The sequence below is a fragment of the Mucor velutinosus genome (assembly GCF_035048745.1).
Source record: "Mucor velutinosus strain NIH1002 chromosome Unknown tig00001551, whole genome shotgun sequence".
In the NCBI taxonomy this organism is placed as follows: domain Eukaryota; kingdom Fungi; phylum Mucoromycota; class Mucoromycetes; order Mucorales; family Mucoraceae; genus Mucor; species Mucor velutinosus.
Genome location: NW_027041919.1, coordinates 78,580 through 98,326, shown reverse-complemented (window position 1 = coordinate 98,326; position 19,747 = coordinate 78,580). Strand labels below are relative to the sequence as shown.

General features: G+C 42.1%; 8 protein-coding genes across 8 annotated transcripts; 6 read left to right on the top strand and 2 right to left on the bottom strand.

Annotated features, from left to right (window-relative positions):
- Positions 1 to 273: 273 nt before the first annotated feature.
- ATC70_007264 (Protein kish) lies at positions 274 to 1,046 on the top strand (the record flags this gene model as incomplete). Its single annotated transcript, XM_064826527.1, has 5 exons — positions 274 to 469; positions 525 to 580; positions 646 to 703; positions 757 to 939; positions 994 to 1,046. 5 exons carry the CDS (start codon positions 274 to 276, stop codon positions 1,044 to 1,046), a joined length of 546 nt encoding a protein of 181 aa, XP_064678387.1.
- A 91-nt stretch (positions 1,047 to 1,137) lies between these two features.
- On the bottom strand, positions 1,138 to 2,331 carry YAP1_3 (DNA-binding transcription factor yap1; the record flags this gene model as incomplete). Its single annotated transcript, XM_064826526.1, has 5 exons — positions 1,138 to 1,586; positions 1,646 to 1,726; positions 1,783 to 1,984; positions 2,050 to 2,126; positions 2,181 to 2,331. The coding sequence occupies 5 exons, from the start codon at positions 2,329 to 2,331 to the stop codon at positions 1,138 to 1,140; spliced, it is 960 nt and encodes a 319-aa protein (XP_064678386.1).
- Positions 2,332 to 3,556: 1,225 nt separating this feature from the next.
- Positions 3,557 to 4,158, top strand: ATC70_007262 (uncharacterized protein; the record flags this gene model as incomplete). Its single annotated transcript, XM_064826525.1, has 4 exons — positions 3,557 to 3,663; positions 3,714 to 3,925; positions 3,978 to 4,048; positions 4,102 to 4,158. 4 exons carry the CDS (start codon positions 3,557 to 3,559, stop codon positions 4,156 to 4,158), a joined length of 447 nt encoding a protein of 148 aa, XP_064678385.1.
- Positions 4,159 to 4,394: 236 nt separating this feature from the next.
- On the bottom strand, positions 4,395 to 7,341 carry ATC70_007261 (uncharacterized protein; the record flags this gene model as incomplete). The annotated part of the gene is made up of 5 exons (XM_064826524.1): positions 4,395 to 4,679; positions 4,734 to 5,122; positions 5,174 to 5,920; positions 5,997 to 7,150; positions 7,244 to 7,341. 5 exons carry the CDS (start codon positions 7,339 to 7,341, stop codon positions 4,395 to 4,397), a joined length of 2,673 nt encoding a protein of 890 aa, XP_064678384.1.
- Positions 7,342 to 8,118: 777 nt separating this feature from the next.
- PPS1 (tyrosine/serine/threonine protein phosphatase pps1) lies at positions 8,119 to 9,464 on the top strand (the record flags this gene model as incomplete). The annotated part of the gene is made up of 2 exons (XM_064826523.1): positions 8,119 to 8,284; positions 8,350 to 9,464. The coding sequence occupies 2 exons, from the start codon at positions 8,119 to 8,121 to the stop codon at positions 9,462 to 9,464; spliced, it is 1,281 nt and encodes a 426-aa protein (XP_064678383.1).
- Positions 9,465 to 11,367: 1,903 nt separating this feature from the next.
- On the top strand, positions 11,368 to 11,976 carry ATC70_007259 (uncharacterized protein; the record flags this gene model as incomplete). Its single annotated transcript, XM_064826522.1, has 1 exon — positions 11,368 to 11,976. The coding sequence occupies one exon, from the start codon at positions 11,368 to 11,370 to the stop codon at positions 11,974 to 11,976; it is 609 nt and encodes a 202-aa protein (XP_064678382.1).
- A 1,261-nt stretch (positions 11,977 to 13,237) lies between these two features.
- ROM2_3 (RHO1 GDP-GTP exchange protein 2) lies at positions 13,238 to 14,323 on the top strand (the record flags this gene model as incomplete). Its single annotated transcript, XM_064826521.1, has 1 exon — positions 13,238 to 14,323. One exon carries the CDS (start codon positions 13,238 to 13,240, stop codon positions 14,321 to 14,323), a length of 1,086 nt encoding a protein of 361 aa, XP_064678381.1.
- A 167-nt stretch (positions 14,324 to 14,490) lies between these two features.
- THI4_1 (thiamine metabolism- protein) lies at positions 14,491 to 19,487 on the top strand (the record flags this gene model as incomplete). The annotated part of the gene is made up of 13 exons (XM_064826520.1): positions 14,491 to 15,201; positions 15,282 to 15,517; positions 15,590 to 15,869; positions 15,952 to 16,018; positions 16,159 to 16,575; positions 16,661 to 17,295; positions 17,353 to 17,536; positions 17,597 to 17,714; positions 17,790 to 17,914; positions 17,972 to 18,144; positions 18,211 to 18,554; positions 18,612 to 18,781; positions 18,865 to 19,487. 13 exons carry the CDS (start codon positions 14,491 to 14,493, stop codon positions 19,485 to 19,487), a joined length of 4,083 nt encoding a protein of 1,360 aa, XP_064678380.1.
- Between the last annotated feature and the right edge of the window lie 260 nt (positions 19,488 to 19,747).

Here is a 19,747-nt window from a genome sequence, read left to right as displayed (position 1 = left end):
CCATCATGTGGATAAGAGTAGGCTCAGAGGTCAATAAGAGACATTTTGCCCAAGAACTAGCTATCTGTTTGAATGTTCTTGGGACAAAAAACCTTTCTTTTACATCAAGATGTCTCTATCAATTTAGCAGGTATGTATTGTACATGCATTTGCCTTACAATACCTCTGTTTGATCACTTCAACGATGCCAATGTGACTCCTTTACCTCTATCAAAAGCTGCAAAATATTTCGAAACACTGTTTTTTTTCTTTTGCATTACTACACAACTCATCATGGATCCAGAGACGCCATCAATCGACATTCCCAAGAAAGCAGTGCGTGCCCTCAAAGTGCGTCTTCAAGTTGTCAAGAAGCATTTAGAACCACTTTTATCCAAGCCCATCAACGATGTCTTCAGCAAGCTATCTGTGAATCAACGCTATGAATTAGAAGTGTTGCTGTCATATAGTTTGAACAGTTTATATTACAGTAAGCAGCATAGAGCGGGTGGTAGCATACCAATGGATTGACTTTTACTATCTAGTTTATTTAAGAACACAAGGGTCAGATCCTCAAAAACATGAAGTGGTAAATGAATTGGTAAGCATAAAAAAAAAAAAGGATAGATTTACTATGGAATGGACCACTCATCCACAAGTCTATAGCTTCGTGTGCAGCAATACATCCAAAAGTTGAAAAAGGCACAAGGAAAAGAAGCTAAGCGTAAGTGGGCAATTGTACTAGTAGACGGCATTATGTATTCATCTTTATTACAGCAACAATGCGAGTGGATAAAGACGCTGCTGCTCGATTCATCAAGAACGCCATCAACGAAGGTGCGAGCGAAAATGAAAAGGCAACTGCTGACAAAAAGAGAAAATTGGAGGAAACTGTATTCATTTCATCAGATGAAGAAGACGAACACTCAGCCAAGAAAGATGCATTTAGTAATCACTCAAGTAAGTTGCTTTATTCTTGGTCTGAAATTGGGTTATGAATTGACATGACTATAGAATCATCAGAGCCTTCAAAAAAGAAAAAGAAGAACAAGAACCGAAAAGCATAGGTGCAAAGAGCGAGTATATCTATTAATTGAATTGCGAATAAATGGAAAAAGGGAAAGGGGGGGAGCTCTATGGTGTGTATATATATACAGTCTAAGGTTGTTGTTCAGATTTACGGTTAGCAAAGAAATGCTTTCCCATCTCATAACTGGATATCATGATGGCACATGCAGGTGCCACTTTCACAACGCGAGGCACAACACCTCTAAAGAATCCGGCTGTGCCATCTCGTTGTAGAATGTTTCGCAGTATACGTCCCAGTCTCGCTTCCTCTGCATCCGAGCTGACTTGTCGCTGTGTCTTGACGACATCAAAGGGTGTGGTGATAATAGCTGCAAACATGCCTGATGATGCGCCTGCAATGAATGATGTCTGAAAGTGTGATAGTCCATGATGTGTCTGTAATCGATGCTTGATCTTTTCGTAGCCCATCCAATAAATGCCGGAGAATGGCACATCTCTCAGCATGGTTGGTAAAAGCCCTCTCCACAATGCTTGAGGCCCTTCCTTTTGTACCATCCTTGACACACCTCTCCAAACATCTATATCCATGCATTAGGCTCGCTTTTTTCTTATCCATTTCAAACTGTATCGCAATTACCTGAAAATCCATTCACACCTTCAGCTGATTGCATGCGAGTTCTGAATAATTCGAGCGGTGAAACGACCAAAGCTGCCATGGCTACACTGTAGTGTCAGTTCTCTGTGCCATTCCATGCCATGTGTCCAGTCACTTACTTCTAGCTAATCCACCCGCCCATAAAGGTGAATAGGTATCCAATGCTGTGTTGGCAAACTGCGATGACCGTGTGTGATCTCTGATGTAGTCGTAGCCCACAAAATAAATAGCTGTTGAGGGCAATGCCATCGCCAATCCAGGTGTTAATCCTCTCCATAAAGCAAAAATGCCCTCGTTTTTGAATATTTTTGATAGTGCATCCTAGTTTTGTGTATCGTCTTAGCATTCTGTTGAATTATGAGTCATCCCTGACATGAGGTACTCACAATTGTTCCTGTATACTGTTTGCTACCTCCCTTGGAAGCCTCTTGAAGTCGAGTCTTGACCACATCCAATGGGTTCACTGCAGTCACCGTTAGATATACGGCTGCTGCCAAAGATTCAAATGGTTACTTACTGAATGACATTGTAATGATAGCACCAGTACAGGCCGACACAATCTTTTCAAAGGAAGAGGATCCAGTGATAGAACTGGCTTGAATTTGCTTCTCTGCAAACATGGCTTCAGGCTGATTTCTGCTGCCTGTTGCAGCTATTGTTTCGCTCATGATGTAGAATGAAACAAAGGAAAAAGAGAGCAGAATTGATTTATAATATTTCTCTGCTCCTCGTTTTGTTCGCTAAAATTCGGGTGCTGATTTTAAGCTCTGGTAAAACATCCAATGTGTGTGTGTGTGTGTGGGGGGGGGGGGGGGGGGGGAAAGCTCACAAAATTTTCTGTATATGTAAAAGCCGTCATCTTTAGCGCATCGGATAGCCATAGTGATCCGTTTATACCGGCTTTAAATCATTAAATAGCACATGGAAAAGTGGCTCAAATCTGTTCGTCCTATTGCGTCAACTTCCATTTCACCAAGGATTTTTTTGTCATATCAAAAGCCTTGTGCAATTCAAAGAAACCATGCAACATTGGGAATTTGAGCCTCCGGTCTCAAAAAACCTGATTTGGAAAGGTCCTTGACTAGTTCAAGATATAGCTTTAAACGCACATATCTAAGGAAATAAGAGCGATAAACTTGATCTAAAAAAATGTATCAAATGTGCGGTGCCTTTGCCATTCTTTTATAGCTAATTATGTATAAATACAACACTTGGGCGTTGCACGGCATAATTTTGAAAATTGCGTATCTAAAACAAGTAGCCCAAATAAGACCATCTTGCTTCCAAACTTACAAAGTCTTGCAGCAAGCCATACAACTATAGTACCAAAAAATGCACTAAATTCTAGTGATCTGTTTGATGCTAGTTTTGCGCTATTTTGAGGCTACTAAACACGACATATAAGCAGTTTCCATATGACACTTTGTCACTGCGCACTTTTGAGTAGCGCGTACCTGAACATATTCATAGCATAGATAGAGCTGAATCAACCGGCAAAGCCTCAAAGAGATACCTGTGTACGTGCCGCTTTACATGAACAATAGCTTTGATTGTACCAGCCAGCATGAAGCTCATAATGACTATCATCGACGTACAATACTGCAAATGCCACTTTCATTAGCAATCTCATTGACCGTCAAACGTATTCATTTCGTATCATTCAAAGCGGTATTTATTGGCTTTATTGTGCAGTTTTGATACACGTCTACATTTCAACACACTTTCCACATCTACGCATCATATGCAAGATGTAGATCAGAAGCTCCATTGAAAATGAAATACAATACAAGCGCGGTAAACGCGGTTTACTAAAATCTATAAAATGGCAAATTATTTTTAACTTGGCGTGTTTAGCTTTTTCTCTTTCTCTTTCTCTTTCCTGTCATTTTCGTCATGTCTGCTAATCCACAAACCTCCAAACTCTTCATTAAGCGTCTTTCTGAATTTGCTCAACTCCCTACCAGAGGTTCTACTCATGCTGCTGGTTATGATTTGTATTGGTAAGTTTCATCCCAAGTGAGATGACAAGATTCTAAGTTTCAATGTGCAGTGCCCACGATAAAGCTATTCCTGCTCAAAGCAAGGTGCTGGTTGATACAGACATCTCGTTAGCTATTCCTGAAGGCCACTATGGTCGTGTCGCTCCTCGTTCTGGTTTAGCTGCTAAGCATCACATTGATACTGGTGCTGGTGTCATTGATGCCGATTATCGTGGTCCTTTGAAGGTATTGTTGTTTAATCTTGGCCAAGAAGACTATGAAGGTATGGATGCATACACAGTACGAGGAATAGGATTGCTGATTGTCAATTACAGTCAAGCGAGGTGACAGAGTGGCTCAACTGATCATTGAAAAGATCTCGACCCCTGAAGTCGTTGAAGTTGAAGTAAGTGTGTCATACCTATTCTTTGATCGGAAGTGTGCTAATAGTAAAATCAGTCATTGGAGGAATCTGTTCGTGGTGCTGGTGGATTTGGTAGCACAGGCTATCAATAAACTGAAGTGTATAATAGAAACAAATTGGATCTTTATTTTAGAGTGCAGAGTTGCTGTAATTATTAATTAATTAAAGATAAAGTTTAACAAAAGAAATGGAGTGCTTTGGAAATAATAAGATATGTGCTATTTGCGAGTGTGTGTGTGTGTGTGTGTGTGTGTGTGTGTGTGTGTGTGTGTGTGTGAATGTGTGTGTATAAAACAGAAAATATATATATAAAAGAAAATACATCTGCTCATTTCTTGTTGTTGACTAGATCACCTTTGGATTTCTCTGAAAGTGCATTTAGTAACAGAGCAGATGCATTTGGTTCTTCAGTTTGGTTGACAACTTTATAAACGGTCATGGAACCCAATTTGTGTGAAGAGAGTTTGTTTAAATAGGGTAACAGGCGAGGGCATAATACACGGTAACGACCTGGAAGTTCGGATGTGTCTAAAAACCAAGTGAGTAATAATACACCATTAGCATTGGTAGTGAGTAAAACGGTATTCTGTACAATAGCAGCAGCCACGTAGACCTATTTGTGAAGGGTGAGGTTCTGTTATTGAATGCAATGTACATGTCTTCTTACCCGCTGCTCTTTGGTAACAATCGAATTTTCAAGGATGGCTCGCACAGCACGAGCACCAAATCGACCTTGGCCAATCTCCCAACATTTATCGACAATGGCATCAAAGATGTATTGGTTTTGCTCAGGTCCCTTCCGCAAACAGCACTGCACGACGTAGTTGCCAAACTGATCCAACAAGAGTAGAGGAACATAGGGCGCAATGTGTTGACGCACAAGACGAATCTGCTCAGGTGTGTTGGCATAATCGATGATCTTTTGAGCAGCCCAGGTACCATTCTTGTGGACGCCAATGGAAGCAAGGAAGGGTGCAATCTTTTCCAACATCTTCAATTTGGTCTGCTCAGAGCAATGCTCAAATAGTTTTTGGATGACAGTATTACCAATATAATCTAAGGAAAGCGTGAGCCTATCATCCGAGTAAGCCATCTGCTGATACGTACCACTACACAATTCAACGACTTCCTCCATGCATTCGCCAGCTACCGTTTCTACTTCTTCCAGCGAGTATTGTTCATCATTTTCCAGCTTTTTTCTCATTTCACGCAAGCGAAGAGGCTCCAACTTTCTATCTGAACCTAGTTCAGGGACAGCAGGAATCACAGAGAAATAGGTCAAAGGCACTCGATCTTCCTTCATCTGTTCAGAAGGCTCTTGACCCAGTTGCTGCATAATCAAGTGTCTTTCAGATGCGATTGCTGTGTAAAGACTGGGCTGCGTGGTTTGCTGTTGACCCGAAGCATTCATCATCATGTTGGTCATCATCATGGCGGTGGCCCATTGAGCCGTCTGATAGTTTTCTGATCCATTCGTCGTCGTGGTAGATGTAGAAGGCATTGTTGTAGTAGCAGTAGACTGCTGATTCGGCGTGGCATTTGCGTTAGATTTCGTAGGCAATGCTGGTACCAGTGGTGGTGTAACGTGCCCACTTGTACCAGGTATTTCTTCGGCTTCATCCGGATTGTTGGGGGGCACTTTGGCAAAGCCGATGCGGACAGCACCTGTACCAGGGCCAAGAATCTCCTTGTTCTGAAGTGATTTCCGAGCACGAACAGCGTCTTCCTGATGATCGAAATTGATGAAGCCGCAATTCTTGTGTGACAAAACTCGCACAGATTCAATAGCACCAAATGTTTGAAATATGCTACGAAGGATAGCTGGATTCATATTGGCAGGAATATTACCAACCCCTACAGAACCCAAACAGAGAAACATTTAATACGCTTTTTTACGCTTGGTATCACACACACACATATCTTGACTTACATAGAGCACGAGTAGGTCCTTGAGCATTAGGCCCAGCTTCGTTGGTAAGCGCCATGGCTAAATTGACATCAGCTTTACCAAAGCCAACACGAACAGGTGTACCGCCTAGTTTAGAGCCCAATCGAGTCTCTAGATCGTTCTTGGCTGCAACAGCCGATTCCTTGCTGGTAAAATTAACAAACGCACATTCTTTATCCGACAAGATTCTGGCACTTTCTACTTGTCCATATGTGGAGAACAATTGCACTAGATCTGGAACGCTGATGCTAGGATTGATGTTACCTAGCCATAGAGCACGAGATGGGATTTGAGCTTGAGCAGAGGTGGGTGAGTCAGCGCCATCGGGCTGTCCGTAATAATCCTCCATGCTATAAACATGCTGATCCATGCTCATATCAACCAGATTACTGCTACTGCGAGACGACCGAAGAGGCGTCTCGGCCGATTGCTGCATTCTTAGACGAGTAGGATTTGAAGGCATTGCTAAGTTGGGTGTCACTGATGCGGATACAGAGGATACGGGTGAAGCTGCTGCTGCTGCTGCTGCTGCCGATGCTGTTGCTTGAGACATGTCAAATGGTGAGAATGAATCAGCCATTCCCAAGCTGATGGCTCGAGGACGATGCAAGACGCTTGATCTTGTGTGTGGCGAGAAGGGGCTAAATGCCAATCTTGCGTTCATGTCGTTTCCCGCCAACTGACCTGTAACAGTATAGGAGCGACCACGAGCAGGCATGTTGTGATCCTCTGTACCATAGTCGCTGCTGTTCTCGTCATCCAAACCTAGAGAAGCGAGGGTCGACGCAATTGTGTTGGACGCATTTTCATCGATGGGGCTTGAGGGATCATACGGATTATTATACCCAGTGTTGAAGGGAGTGTCATTGTAGACAGCAGTCTGCGGCAAGGTGACGGAACCAGAGCGATGGCGAGACGAAGGCTGAGCAGAAGGAGGCGGTGGGAGCATCGTGTTCTGCACAACGCTATCATTCAAATGGCTCATGGAAGCAGAGAACATGTCATTTGCATAAGGAAACGGGGAGGATTGAGTAGGCATTGTATCCGCACGCGATCTTCTGAGTGGAGAGTCCAATGACTGATTGAACGATACACGCGCACCTGGCTGGTTGTTTGTATCCATGTCGTTGGATAGCCTTTGTTTTTTTTTTTTTTTTATATGTGGCATATGAGTACAAACCACTTACGAGCAAAGACACCCCAACATGTACACATAACATTTGGCTTACCTGACAGATGACAATGGCGGTGGTGCGTTGGATGATTTTTGCAGTAAATTCGGATGTTTACGAGGATTTTGACCCTCGTTTACCCACGTAAAATCCATATAGATGTGTTATGTAGACTTGTAGCTAAAGTGTTGCTTTAAAAAGACGGGTGGAGAAGGCGTCAAAGGCTACGAAACCCGATTGAAAAAAAAAGAAAAAAATGTGACAGCAATACAGAGCGCAGAACAAGAAACAAGGTGGAGTATTTGTTTATCCCAGATCTTGTACATGTTTGACATGTTGCATGTGTGTGTATAGTGTCATTGCGTGTGGGGAGTCAGACATGGTGATAAATTGGGCTTGTCGGTGTATACCAATAGAGACGAATGACTAGCCCTAAAAAGGCGCGCCATCCATAGATGATCATGGCACTTCCGGATCAAATATGGATAGTCGAGATGTCTTTGTATGGCTACATTGGAAATGCTTTTGTTTTTTTTTTTTTTTTTTTTTTTTTTTACTGTGATTACGTTTGAGCAATCGCATTTATATACAAATGCACTGATTTACAAGCAAGCTGACCTTGGCAACAAGATGATGACAGTGATCTGCAATGTCCTTTTGGCCAACCTCAAATGCGAATCCAGGATAAGATAGACGCTTCAAGATCAAATGCTCGACCAATGCTTCGATCTAAATGGGCCAAACCTCATTTGTGGAAGATTCATAGACCTGAATTAGACAGATCAGAACCAATCAATAGCATTGTGACGTCCACAATTTAATAGTTATTTGTCATGAGTTTTTCTCACATTTAAGAATTTAGCTATATTCCCTTTTTCTTTCTCCCTTTCTCCTCACTCTTTTTTCTTCACCTTTTTTTTTTTTTTTACAATATGCCTTCTCCTCCCAAACCTTGGGAAGTCAACAACAGCAATGGAACAGCAGTGGTTACTTCACCTACAGCAGCAGCTTCGTTAACAACATCCAATGCTCCCGATGTACCAGCTCGTTCTTCAGCATTGACCGATTCTTCCGTCTCCACACCCGCTAGACCAACCAGTAACTATTTCACATGTTGATTCTGTTTTTAGGGTTTTCATATTTACCATTATGTAATGAATTAGGCTATGGCTCAACTGGATATGGCTCAACTGCTTATGGCTCCACCGGCTATGGCTCAACAGGCTATGGATCCATGGGTGGTTATGGCTCCACAGGCTACGGTGGATATGGTAGCACTGGCTATGGCATGAATTCATACAATCGATATGGTAGCTCCTATGGAGGTTATGGCAGCTCTTATGGAGGCTATGGTAGCAGCTATGGTGGCTATGGCGGCTACGGTGGTGGTTACGGCATGAATCGATATGGTGGTGGTTTCGGCAGAATGGGCGGTCCAGGCGGTCCAGATGAAATGGGTCTAACTCAACGTATGGAAATGGGCACTCGTCCTGCATTCGAAGTCGTTGAAAACATTGTTGGATCATTCGGCGGTTTTGCTCAAATGTTGGAGTCGACTTTTATGGCTACACACTCTAGTTTCATGGCCATGGTGGGTGTTGCTGAACAGCTTGGATTTCTCAAAAACTATCTCGGCCAAGTGTTTAGTATCTTGGCTCTCTATCGTTTCGTCAGAAAGATCATTGACAAAGTGACAGGCCGCGCACCAGTAGGCAAACCATTGGAGATGAATGTCATGGAGTTCCAGAATTTCGAAAACAAGGTTGCTGCTGCTGCCAGTGGTCCCAAGATGTCAAGAAAGCCCTTGATCATCTTCTTATTGATGGTGGTGGGTCTTCCTTACATGATGCATAAATTGATCAAACTCATTTCTGCTACACAACAAAAACAAATGGCATTGCAAGGTGTTGTGCCTGGTGCTGCTCCTGGAAGTGCTGCTGCTATCGATCCCTCAAAACTTGAATTTGCTCGTGCCATGTACGATTTCGCATCAGAGTCTCAAATGGAACTCAACCTAAAGAAGGGTGATATCGTTGCTATTATCTCAAAACTGGATCCCACTACAAATGCTACAAGTCAATGGTGGCGTGGCCGTTTAAGAGATGGCACTATGGGTATGTTCCCTGCAAACTATGTAGAAATCATTCAAAAGGGTGGTCCAGCAGCGAACAATGATGCTGTCAATGATGCCAATGCTGTTTTGAATGAAAAAGTGCCGACGACACCAGCTATTGCTGCTTCTCCAGCTTCAGAAACAGCAGCTACCAAATTGGTTTAAACACGTCTAGTTATTTATTATTATTATATTCATCATATTTATTCCCCCATTCACCTTTTTATCCTTCCTATCAAGAAAATTATATGATTTCTCCCCCTTTGTAATATATCTCTTTACCTTCCACTTAATAAACTCAAATCAATTGCTTTGGCATACCACTAAGCGCTTTTTCCGCAGTGTGGTTGTGTTGAATTCATGCATGAATTCAATTGTTTTTCTGTGATTGACATATCTCTGAAATCTTGAATGCTGTGCATCATTACGGGAGAGCACGCATTGCCAGCTATTCTTGAGCAACTAAAATCGATTGCGAGACATTGGATTCATCCTGCGTAAATGTCATTTCATGCAAGAAATCATTGAATATTCTACTAATAATACGTGCCTTTCGACACTTGGAAAACTACCAACGTTCAAACGGCTCGCGCTGCCGCGGGCCTTTGGCTAATATCGCAAAATTAATACAGCTAAAATGTTAGAAGAACCCTGATTGTTGATTGATATCAAATCACTAATCATATGAAAGTTTATGCTTCGGATGGTTCTCTACCTTCGCTTTGCTTCGGTGAAAGCCAGCCTGCGCAGAGGCAGCGAGCGCTACCGATTGCCCTTGCGTACCTTATCAAAATACTGCTACTTTCAGTTTAATCCTCCACTTGCACATGAAAACCCTTCATATTATCTGTGGATATGGCTCTTATGTGATGCTTCGCATCAGTATACATGTATACAGTTTGTATACGGGCAAGCAGTATACTGGCATTTATCCTTTTTAGTCCTTAGTATCCCTGATACAGCAAAATCTGAGTGCATTTAAGCCGCGTTTTCTCGCGTTCAAGGCCGTTTTGGGTGGTCAGAATAGCACCAAACAGTTGCTCTCATTTGGCGGTTACTTTCTGACATCTTTGCTCAACTTTTTGGGGACCCAAAAAAATTGGTCAAAAATCGACTAAAAAGCATGAGGTACCCCTCATGGTTTTCATCGAAAATCAAACGATCGCATCTTTCACCTTGATAACGAGGACTTTTACTATGGTATATCTTGAATCAACATGTTTCTATCGATCCAACGTAACCACTGAAATCATCTTTGTGGTACTTTGCTATGTAAAATTTCGACATTTTGGCCATAAACATCTTTTCATATTTTCATAAATTGCTCAATAAGTTTATTAAAAACATCTATGTTACTTGGTACCATTGGATGAGCATTGAAAAGCACTTTAGGAATGCATTAGGAAGTACGGGGTGATTATCACAATTTATATAGTCGAATCTTGCAAAGTAAGTGAACCAAGTCGAAATTGAACAAAATATGGCCAATCTAGATTAGTAGTGAAATGGAGTTTTAAATGGGGTTGACGATTGGTAGCCATGTTGGTAATAACATGCCGTTTACCATAAAGGTAATCAATGTTTACAAGCAAACAACAATGGGATTACAAATTAAAAAAGTGCCATTGCTTAGACCAGAAACCATTTTTTGCCTTTTCTGTGCTTTTTTTATACATATATATCCGCTTTAATACTTGCAGATTTCTCATCCTAATGCAAATACTAATAGAATTGCATGTAGCATGTATTAATAAGTTTCAGTGATATCAAACCAATACGATATATCTCTTGTGATCTGTTTTCGAGTCTCACTTACACTGGTTTGGGCTGTTACTTGCTAGAAATTACTAGAAATGATCCATGATGGCAGTCTGAAATCACGCTGTTTGATTTCTTGATTCCGAAATTGCATGAATTTTCGAGCAACTTCGACAAATGAAATCATCAGGTTTGGTCAAACAAGAAAAATTCGAGTACCTTCCCCTCAAAAAGGTATAAAAAGAAGAGCCTCCCCTACGCCAAGTATCATTTGTTCATTGTATATTCCTTCAAACAAATCAAAATAAACATGTCATATTCACTCACAAACCGCTTATTCTCTGACGCTCTTCGTGATATGCAACGAGCCATGGCTGCATTCGAGCAACCCTTGTTTGCTGTTCCTACTGGTGCATTGATGGGTCCATCGTCCAATACTCCCTCCTTGTCACGCTCTACTCATGGTGCTTTCCATCCTACCACAGATATGATTGAGACGCCTGACGCCTATGAGTTGCATGCTGAACTGCCCGGTTATGACAAAAAGGACATCAAGATTGAAATGCCTGATAGCAATACTTTGGTGATCAGTGGTAATGTAGCCAAGGAGTACAAGTCTCAAGGTCCATCTGGTGAAGATACCGCTACCGATGCAACTACTGATGAAGCTTCTGCTAGCAAAGAAAGCCAACAAATGACTACAACTGCAAAGGATCAAGATAAGCAAGTTGGTAAGCACTCTGCTGGACACAAGTGGCTGGTTCAAGAACGTACAACTGGTTCGTTTGTCAGAACTTTCACTTTGCCAATTGCTGTCAAGTCTGAAACTATCAAGGCTTCTTATAACAATGGCGTTCTCAAGGTTGTTATTCCCAAGGCTGAGAACAAGCAGACCAATAATCAGATCACCATTGATTAAACAACGGTTTCTCCTTTACCCCCCCCCCATTGCATTGTCATTCTATACCTTTTGTCTGTATAGGTTTATTATATAATCCTTGTTAGTGTCTTGCAGATTCTCCATTTTAAAATAAAAATCAATCATTCCATTCTTTTGAAACATATGTCTCTTGCTATCAATGATGGTGATGTATTCTGCCCTTTATATATTAATGATGCCTTCAAAACGGTTGGAAAACGCATCATTTTAAAAGCTCAAATTAGCATTTGCATCTCATTCAACATTTTGATGCCAAAGGATATTGAGGCTGCTTATTAAGGCACGCTTGTATGAAGGCATGTATATAACCTCACTCTAACATTTGAATGCATAGCCCCAATACAATCAAATTTGATAATACGATTCTGTAGTACATAGCTTGGCCAATGTTTCCCACTTAAATCGGCCAGATTCTCTTGAGAGACCATATAAATGCTCAGTTTGCAAACAAAACTGTTCTTCTTTCTCCTTGTCTACTATGCACCGTGCTTCTTGCATGGTAACGTTGATTTGTACATCGTGTTTATCATACTCCATATGCACAGTGCAGTTTGCAGACCAACACACAACAATACTCTTAGAGTATTATACGGCCATTGTACGCACCGCAATGTCCTCAATTTTGAGCTTTTGCAGCTCTTTTGTGCGCACACTCTACTTTGACAACATTACCCGTACCAACAATCATATACATGCCTCAAGACATCTACAAAGCTAATATGGATATCAAACTTTGCAGCAATTTAAGCCTCGACCAGAAAAAGCCCATTAGACAAATGAACCGTATAAACTAGAATTACAAGACAGATCTTACCAGGCTGCAAAAGTTCCAGAAACTAACATGCAAAGCGTACGTATCAGAAAATACTGCAAAGCCAAAGCTAGAAACACAACAAGTATCAAACACATATCATCAGAAACACAAAAACCTCAGCGAACATTCATTCCCAAACGCTTTAGTAATTATCAAGTTATGGAGCATCACAGGAATGCCTTGCGGTGGGCGTCCATTATATACCAAATATTGGAACAAAAACTGTCATTAATCTGTATTGCCTATATCTCTTGTACATTAGTGCTATCTTCCTGATCATATACATGTACAGAGCAGAGATGGATTCACACATCTCTCATTCAAACGCTCTCTGTCGCTCTGTGACGTGTCAACTCGACTTAATGTTCATGCTCAAACACAATGCGTTTTTATTCCATCCTCTCTTTTCGTTACAAGAAACTCAGGATGCCCAACAGAACCATCGATTTTCGACAACTAGTAGAAACCAAAGCTGCCCTTTTGCCATCCTCATCACAAAGAAAACCGCATTCTTCACCGAGACATCACAAAGAAACAGATGAACACTCGTACGATTTGTTCACCAAAGAAGCTTACCGCATCTATCAACACATTACCAGTTTAAAACGATTCTTGATCACCATTCGGCCTGCCTACTTGAGCACCAGTAAAAGATCAATGCATCGCTCTTCTCAGCAACGTCAAACACAACATGCACTTGATACAGGCAACACAGATTCGTTGTTTGCCATCTTTGCAGCAGGTAACAACAGCTTGACAGATAGAGAGCGCGACGAAATTGATTTTCAAGCCAAATTGATCATCCGTCGCTGCATTGATCGTATTAAAGAACTGGAGGAATCTGAAAAGATTCGACAACGCAATGAAGCATCGAAGCCAGCGAGTCGTTTGGCTCATTTCTTGGGTACATTGAGCCATGGTGGTGGCGGTCATCCTAGTGGCAGTGGCAGCATGCCGGAAGATGTGTTGTTTGTGCATCGTAGCAGTATGACATGGTTCTTGAATCAGCAGCTGATGCAAGTGTCTCAAATCCAGAAAGACCAGCAGGAAATCCGATTGACTCGAGAAATTGAAAAGAGCGAGAATCAGCTATCGAAATCCACCTATGCAGAACCAGTGTATCGTCCCGATGTGGATCAACAACAAGCACCTGCACCGCAAGATGAAAACCCATTTGAACAAGCGTTATCGCAGGAACAGATTCAAATGCTGGAAAAGGAGAATTCCATCATGTTGGAGGATTTGAACAATACCCTAAATCAAGTAAAAAGTGCTGAAAAGGCATTGCTCGAGATCTCGACCCTTCAAACCCAGTTAACCAACCATCTAGCAGCACAAACCATCCAAACCGATAAACTGTATGCAGATGCCATTGCCACCACTGAAAAAGTCGAGCAAGGCAACCTCCAATTGATCACTGCACGAGAGAGAAACAAGGGCAGCCGCAACTTTATGTTGGTCTTTTTGCTGGGCGCTAGTTTTGTGCTCTTGTTTTTGGATTGGTATTCTTGATAATAAAACTTTTTGCTTGAATAGGCGATTAAAGGTCATGACCATGTCCTTGTATAACTCATGATTTCACATTTATATTCTTTTTTTTTTTTTTTTTTTTTTTCTTGCGTTAAATACTTTTTCCTTTATTCATGTCAACTTGTTGATAGAAGCAAAAAGAAAGAAGAATGTCAGGCAACCCTTCGACCAAGACACGTTCAGTGTATGGTACTTCATCTGTTGATTCGAACAGCAAGCTTGAAAGCAGCACAAAAGCCTCCGCCCGAAGAGATTCAGCTGCGCCTCTCATCAACACACCTCCCATTCAACCCGTCATTGGCATTGATCCATTGGATGTTACAGGCACATCCTATCGCTCGTCCTCCTCAAGCCGTATCATCACATCAGGCTCATACGCTCGTCAAAAAGGATATCATCGCACCGGGCTTTTTAGACGTAGAAGAAACAGCTCAAGCTCGCAAGAAAATGACACCGAGGATGAGCAGCCGCAAGACAGCGATAGAGAGCTGAATACCAGCGATGAAGAATCATCAGCAGACGACGAAGATGACCTGGATGAAGACGACGACGAAAACGACACGGAGCACACCATCCAGCATCTAGTGGCATCCCGCAACAATACAGAAATCCGTATAAGTGGACTGAACGCCATCCCTAATGATACCAAAGACGAACAGACACTGCTGTTAGAAGAAGAGGATGTTCAGATTCATATCCGAGCCTACAAATTCAATCGACTCCATCTATTCTTTTATCGCCTCTCTTCAGTGTTATCTCTGGGCATTGTGTGGTTGATATGTCGATGGGTGCCGACATGGTACATTGCCTGGATTGGTGTCAAAGTGCCCCTAGAAAAAGCAGAATGGATTGTCTTTGAGGTAAAATGCGTGTGTGTGCGTGTGTGTGTGTGTGTGTGTGGTGCTGACAGGACATGTACTGACATTGACACATATAACAGAGCCAGTACAATGAAATAGAAATTATTAGACCCTTTCGTGAATGGTACCAAGGTACCATTGGCAGTATTTTCTCGCATGATCAGATGAAGGAAGAATTGCTTCAATTCAATGTAAATACCGAAGAAGCTCGTCATCTGCTCAATATGGACCATCAAATCAATCAACTCATGCTGGTAGAATATCGATACATTCGCCTGGCATTTCATCCGCTGTTGCATAAATTCCTCATTGTCGGGTAAGTTTTCGGCCGAAAAGGGCAATCGTGTCAAGTAAAGAGAGAGAGAGAGAGAAACTGATCAGCATGTAGATTTTGGAAGGATCCAACTTGGATCAGCACCAAAAACTTCAAGCTGGGGTTGACTACCGAGAAATACCATGCTCGGCTATCTGTGTTTGGGCCCAATTTGATCAACATTCGAGAAAAGCCGACTTCCAAGCTACTGACAGATGAAGTGTTGAATCCATTCTATGTGTTTCAAATTGGCAGTATCTTGCTGTGGTGTATGGACGATTATTACTATTATGCATTTTGTATCTTTATCATCAGTGCATTCAGTATTATATCGACATTGATTGAAACAAAAGAGGTTTGTAAACAAGTGATCAGATGCACACACACACACACACACACGACAACGAAACTTACGCCCCCTTTTTTTTCCCTAAAAGACGATGAAAAGAATGAAGGACATGTCATTTTTCGAATGTTCTGTTCGAGTATTTCGTAATGGATCATGTAAGTATGGAGGCCATATGGTCTTTTTTTTTTTTTTTTTTTTTTTTTTTTTTTTTTTTTTTTTGCGGCCTGCTGCAAGGAGACACACAAGGAAGAGGGGAGGGCAAAAGAACAACGAGAACTCAATACGCAACATGTAGGGCGAAATGTGAGTTCAGTTGAATTAGTTCCCGGTGACTTGATAGATATTGCAAATATACACACAGTGCCATGTGATGCGATGCTTGTATCGGGAGACTGCATCCTGAATGAATCCATGCTGACAGGAGAATCTGTGCCTGTCTCCAAGATGCCCATCAACGATGCGACCCTGAAAAAGATGAACCTGTCGTCATCCAGTATACCAGCTGAAATCGCCAAACATTTCTTGTTTATGGGCACCAAAATGGTGCGTGTGCGAGGAGGTGATAATGTCACTACAGCAACAGCCATTGTTGTAAGAACTGGCTTCAGCACGGCAAAAGGAGCACTCGTTCGATCCATGCTGTTTCCTAAGCCCAACAATTTCAAATTTTACAGAGATTCTTTCAGGTTCATTGGTGTTTTATCCATCATAGGTAAGTTAATTAGTCCATTGTACATCCAACGTTTATTTAATTTCAACATTCACTAATTAAAGTACATGATGTATGGTTAACAAAGCGTTCATTGGTTTTTTAATATCCTCAGTCAACTTCATTCGACTCGGCATTGACTCAACGACCATGATACTACGTGCGCTGGATTTGATCACCATTGTAGTTCCTCCAGCACTGCCTGCTACACTGTCCATTGGCACAAGTTTCGCCATCAGTCGACTCAAGAAACTGGGCATCTTTTGCATCTCTCCTCCGCGCGTCAATATTGGCGGTAAAATCGACTGCATGTGTTTTGATAAAACAGGTACCCTGACAGAAGATGGGCTGGATATTCACGGTATTCGCGCAGTGACAGTGACCAAAGATGGCCGCAAACTGTTTGACGATGAATGCAAATCAGTGGCACACGTCGATCCCAACAGCGATGCCACCATGACAACGCAGGCTAAAATCCTGCGTACCATGACCACCTGTCATTCGCTCAAGATTGTCAACGGAGAGCTGTTGGGAGATCCCCTCGATCTCAAGATGTTTGAATTCACACAGTGGGAGCTAGAGGAAAGCGGGGGAGCATCGTCGATGGGATTGAAGCCTAGAAGTGAGTTGGCTGCATTGCAGGCTAAAAAGAGCGCAAAAGTAGGCATCATGCCCACAGTAGTAAGACCTCCCGGAGGTCGACAGGACATTAATCTGCACATGGTTCGTCTCGCTTTAATGCATGTAGTATGTCCGCTGTTAACCAGCCTATGTGATTAGGAAACCACCCCGCCTACAAGTGAACAAGCGCCACCCATTGAATTTGGCATCATTCATACCTTTGAATTCGTATCATCGTTGCGTAGAATGAGTGTCATTGTGAGACGACTGGCCAATCCCACCATGGAAGTGTTTGTCAAGGGCGCACCTGAAGTCATGAAGGACATTTGCACGCCAGAATCAAGTAAGCAAACAGATCTCATCTTTTATCCATGTGTATCTAATTAATGTTCATATTCAAAAGTGCCCGAGGATTATCAAGAGAGACTGTACAAGTATACACATCGTGGCTATCGTGTTATTGCATGTGCATCCAGACAATTGTTAGGGGTAAAATGGCATAAACTTCACAAGCTAAAGAGGTAAGTCCACCAAGCCCCCCCCCCCTTTTTTTTTTCAAAGGTCTTTATGAGATAGATTGACACTTTGCCAAATAGAAACGAAGTGGAAATTGGCTTGACATTTCTGGGCTTCATCGTGTTTGAAAACAAGCTGAAACCTCGCACTACTTCTGCCATTAGCACTCTGCGCAATGCAAACATCAGACAAATCATGTGCACAGGCAAGTACCTTCCCCTGTAAGCGTGGTCATATAAGACTGACAGCATATTTGGCTTAGGCGATAATGTGCTGACAGCTGTTAGCGTGGCACGAGAATGTGGGTTGATCGATCCAGCATCAGAAATCTATATTCCTCGATTCTTGAAAGGGTCCTCTACTGAGCCTGATTCAGAATTGAGTTGGGAGAGTGTCATGCAGGAAGGAAATGAATTATCCACAGACACGTTGCAGGTAAAAAAAAAATATATATATATATATCTTATGAGAAAAAGTTTATTTTCTAACGCTGCTGTGAAGCCTCATATGACAAATGATTTCACTCGGCAGGATCAAGAATATCATCTCGCTATTACAGGAGAAGCATTTCGTTGGATGGTAGACCACTCGACTTTGGAATCGCTTCATCGCATGCTGGTCAAAGGCGCTATTTACGCGAGAATGTCTCCCGACGAGAAGCAAGAGCTTGTCATGGAGCTGCAAAATATCGGGTATTGTGTAGGTTTCTGTGGTGATGGCGCAAATGATTGTGGTGCGCTAAAAGCAGGTGATATTGGCATCTCGCTGTCTGAAGCAGAGGCCTCTGTCGCAGCTCCGTTCACCAGTAATACCATGGACATTGAATGTGTGATTGATGTGATCAAGTAAGTTGTGTTTGTGTCGAGTTGATGAAACAATGAGTGTCTCATACCTGAAAACAGAGAGGGAAGGGCTGCCTTGGTTACCAGCTTTAGTTGCTTCAAATACATGGCACTGTACAGTTTGATTCAGTTTACATCTGTTACTTTGTTGTATGCATTTGGCAGTAATCTGGGTGATTTCCAATTCTTGTACATTGATCTATTCCTTATTTTACCCATCGCTGTATATAGTAAGTCTCTCTCAACAAAGCTGCTGCTTGTACACATACAAACACATACACACATACATTCTAACCTATTTTTTTTTCTATAGTGGGACATACAGCTGCATGGCCACATCTTGACCGAAAGAGACCCACAGCCAGCTTAGTGTCTAAAAAAGTATTGACATCCTTAATAGGACAAATACTGATTAACTCTGGTATCCAATTCTTGGCTTACTGGGCCATCCATCAACAATCTTGGTACACGCCACCTGTATTCGACCCCAATGGAGACAACATTGAATGCTTGGAAAACACCGTCTTGTTCCTGGTGTCCAGCTACCAGTACATGTTGATTGCTGTTGTCTTTAGCGTGGGCCCACCTTACAGAAAGCCGTTGTGGACCAACGGTCGCTTGGTGTTGACACTTGCCGTCTTGATCAGTCTTACATCTTGGTTTGTCTTGATACCGCCTGCTTTTGTCATGGAATTGATGGAGATTGAGCCTATGCCCATGTCGTTTCGATGGTTCATTTTGTTTTTGGCCGCCCTGAATCTAGTGGTGAGCTTGGTTTGCGAAAAGTATCTGTTTCATCAAATGATGGGCAAGATGACCAGGTTTTTAGCAAAGAAATCGTTTGGATATACGCTCATTGGCAGCAGTGGTCATAGTAAACGAGGCCATGACAAGACGTATCGTAGAGTGATGGATGAAATGGGCCTACATGAATAAAACACATTGTTTTCAAGATTACGCTTATTTGTTTTTAGTTGCACCAACAACAAACTATAGCATCCCTCCCCCCTTGATTTGGGGGGAGCAAGCAAGGAGACGTACTTGCTGACAGCAGCAGCAGCAAGCAAAGCAAAGCAGCGCAGCACCAACATCAGTAATCAGCACTACAAGCATGTCTTTATTGCGAAAAAAAAAAAAAAAAAAAGTAAGGGTACAAAAGAAGGGAGTAAATCAGATATTCCAAAACATATAAAAAA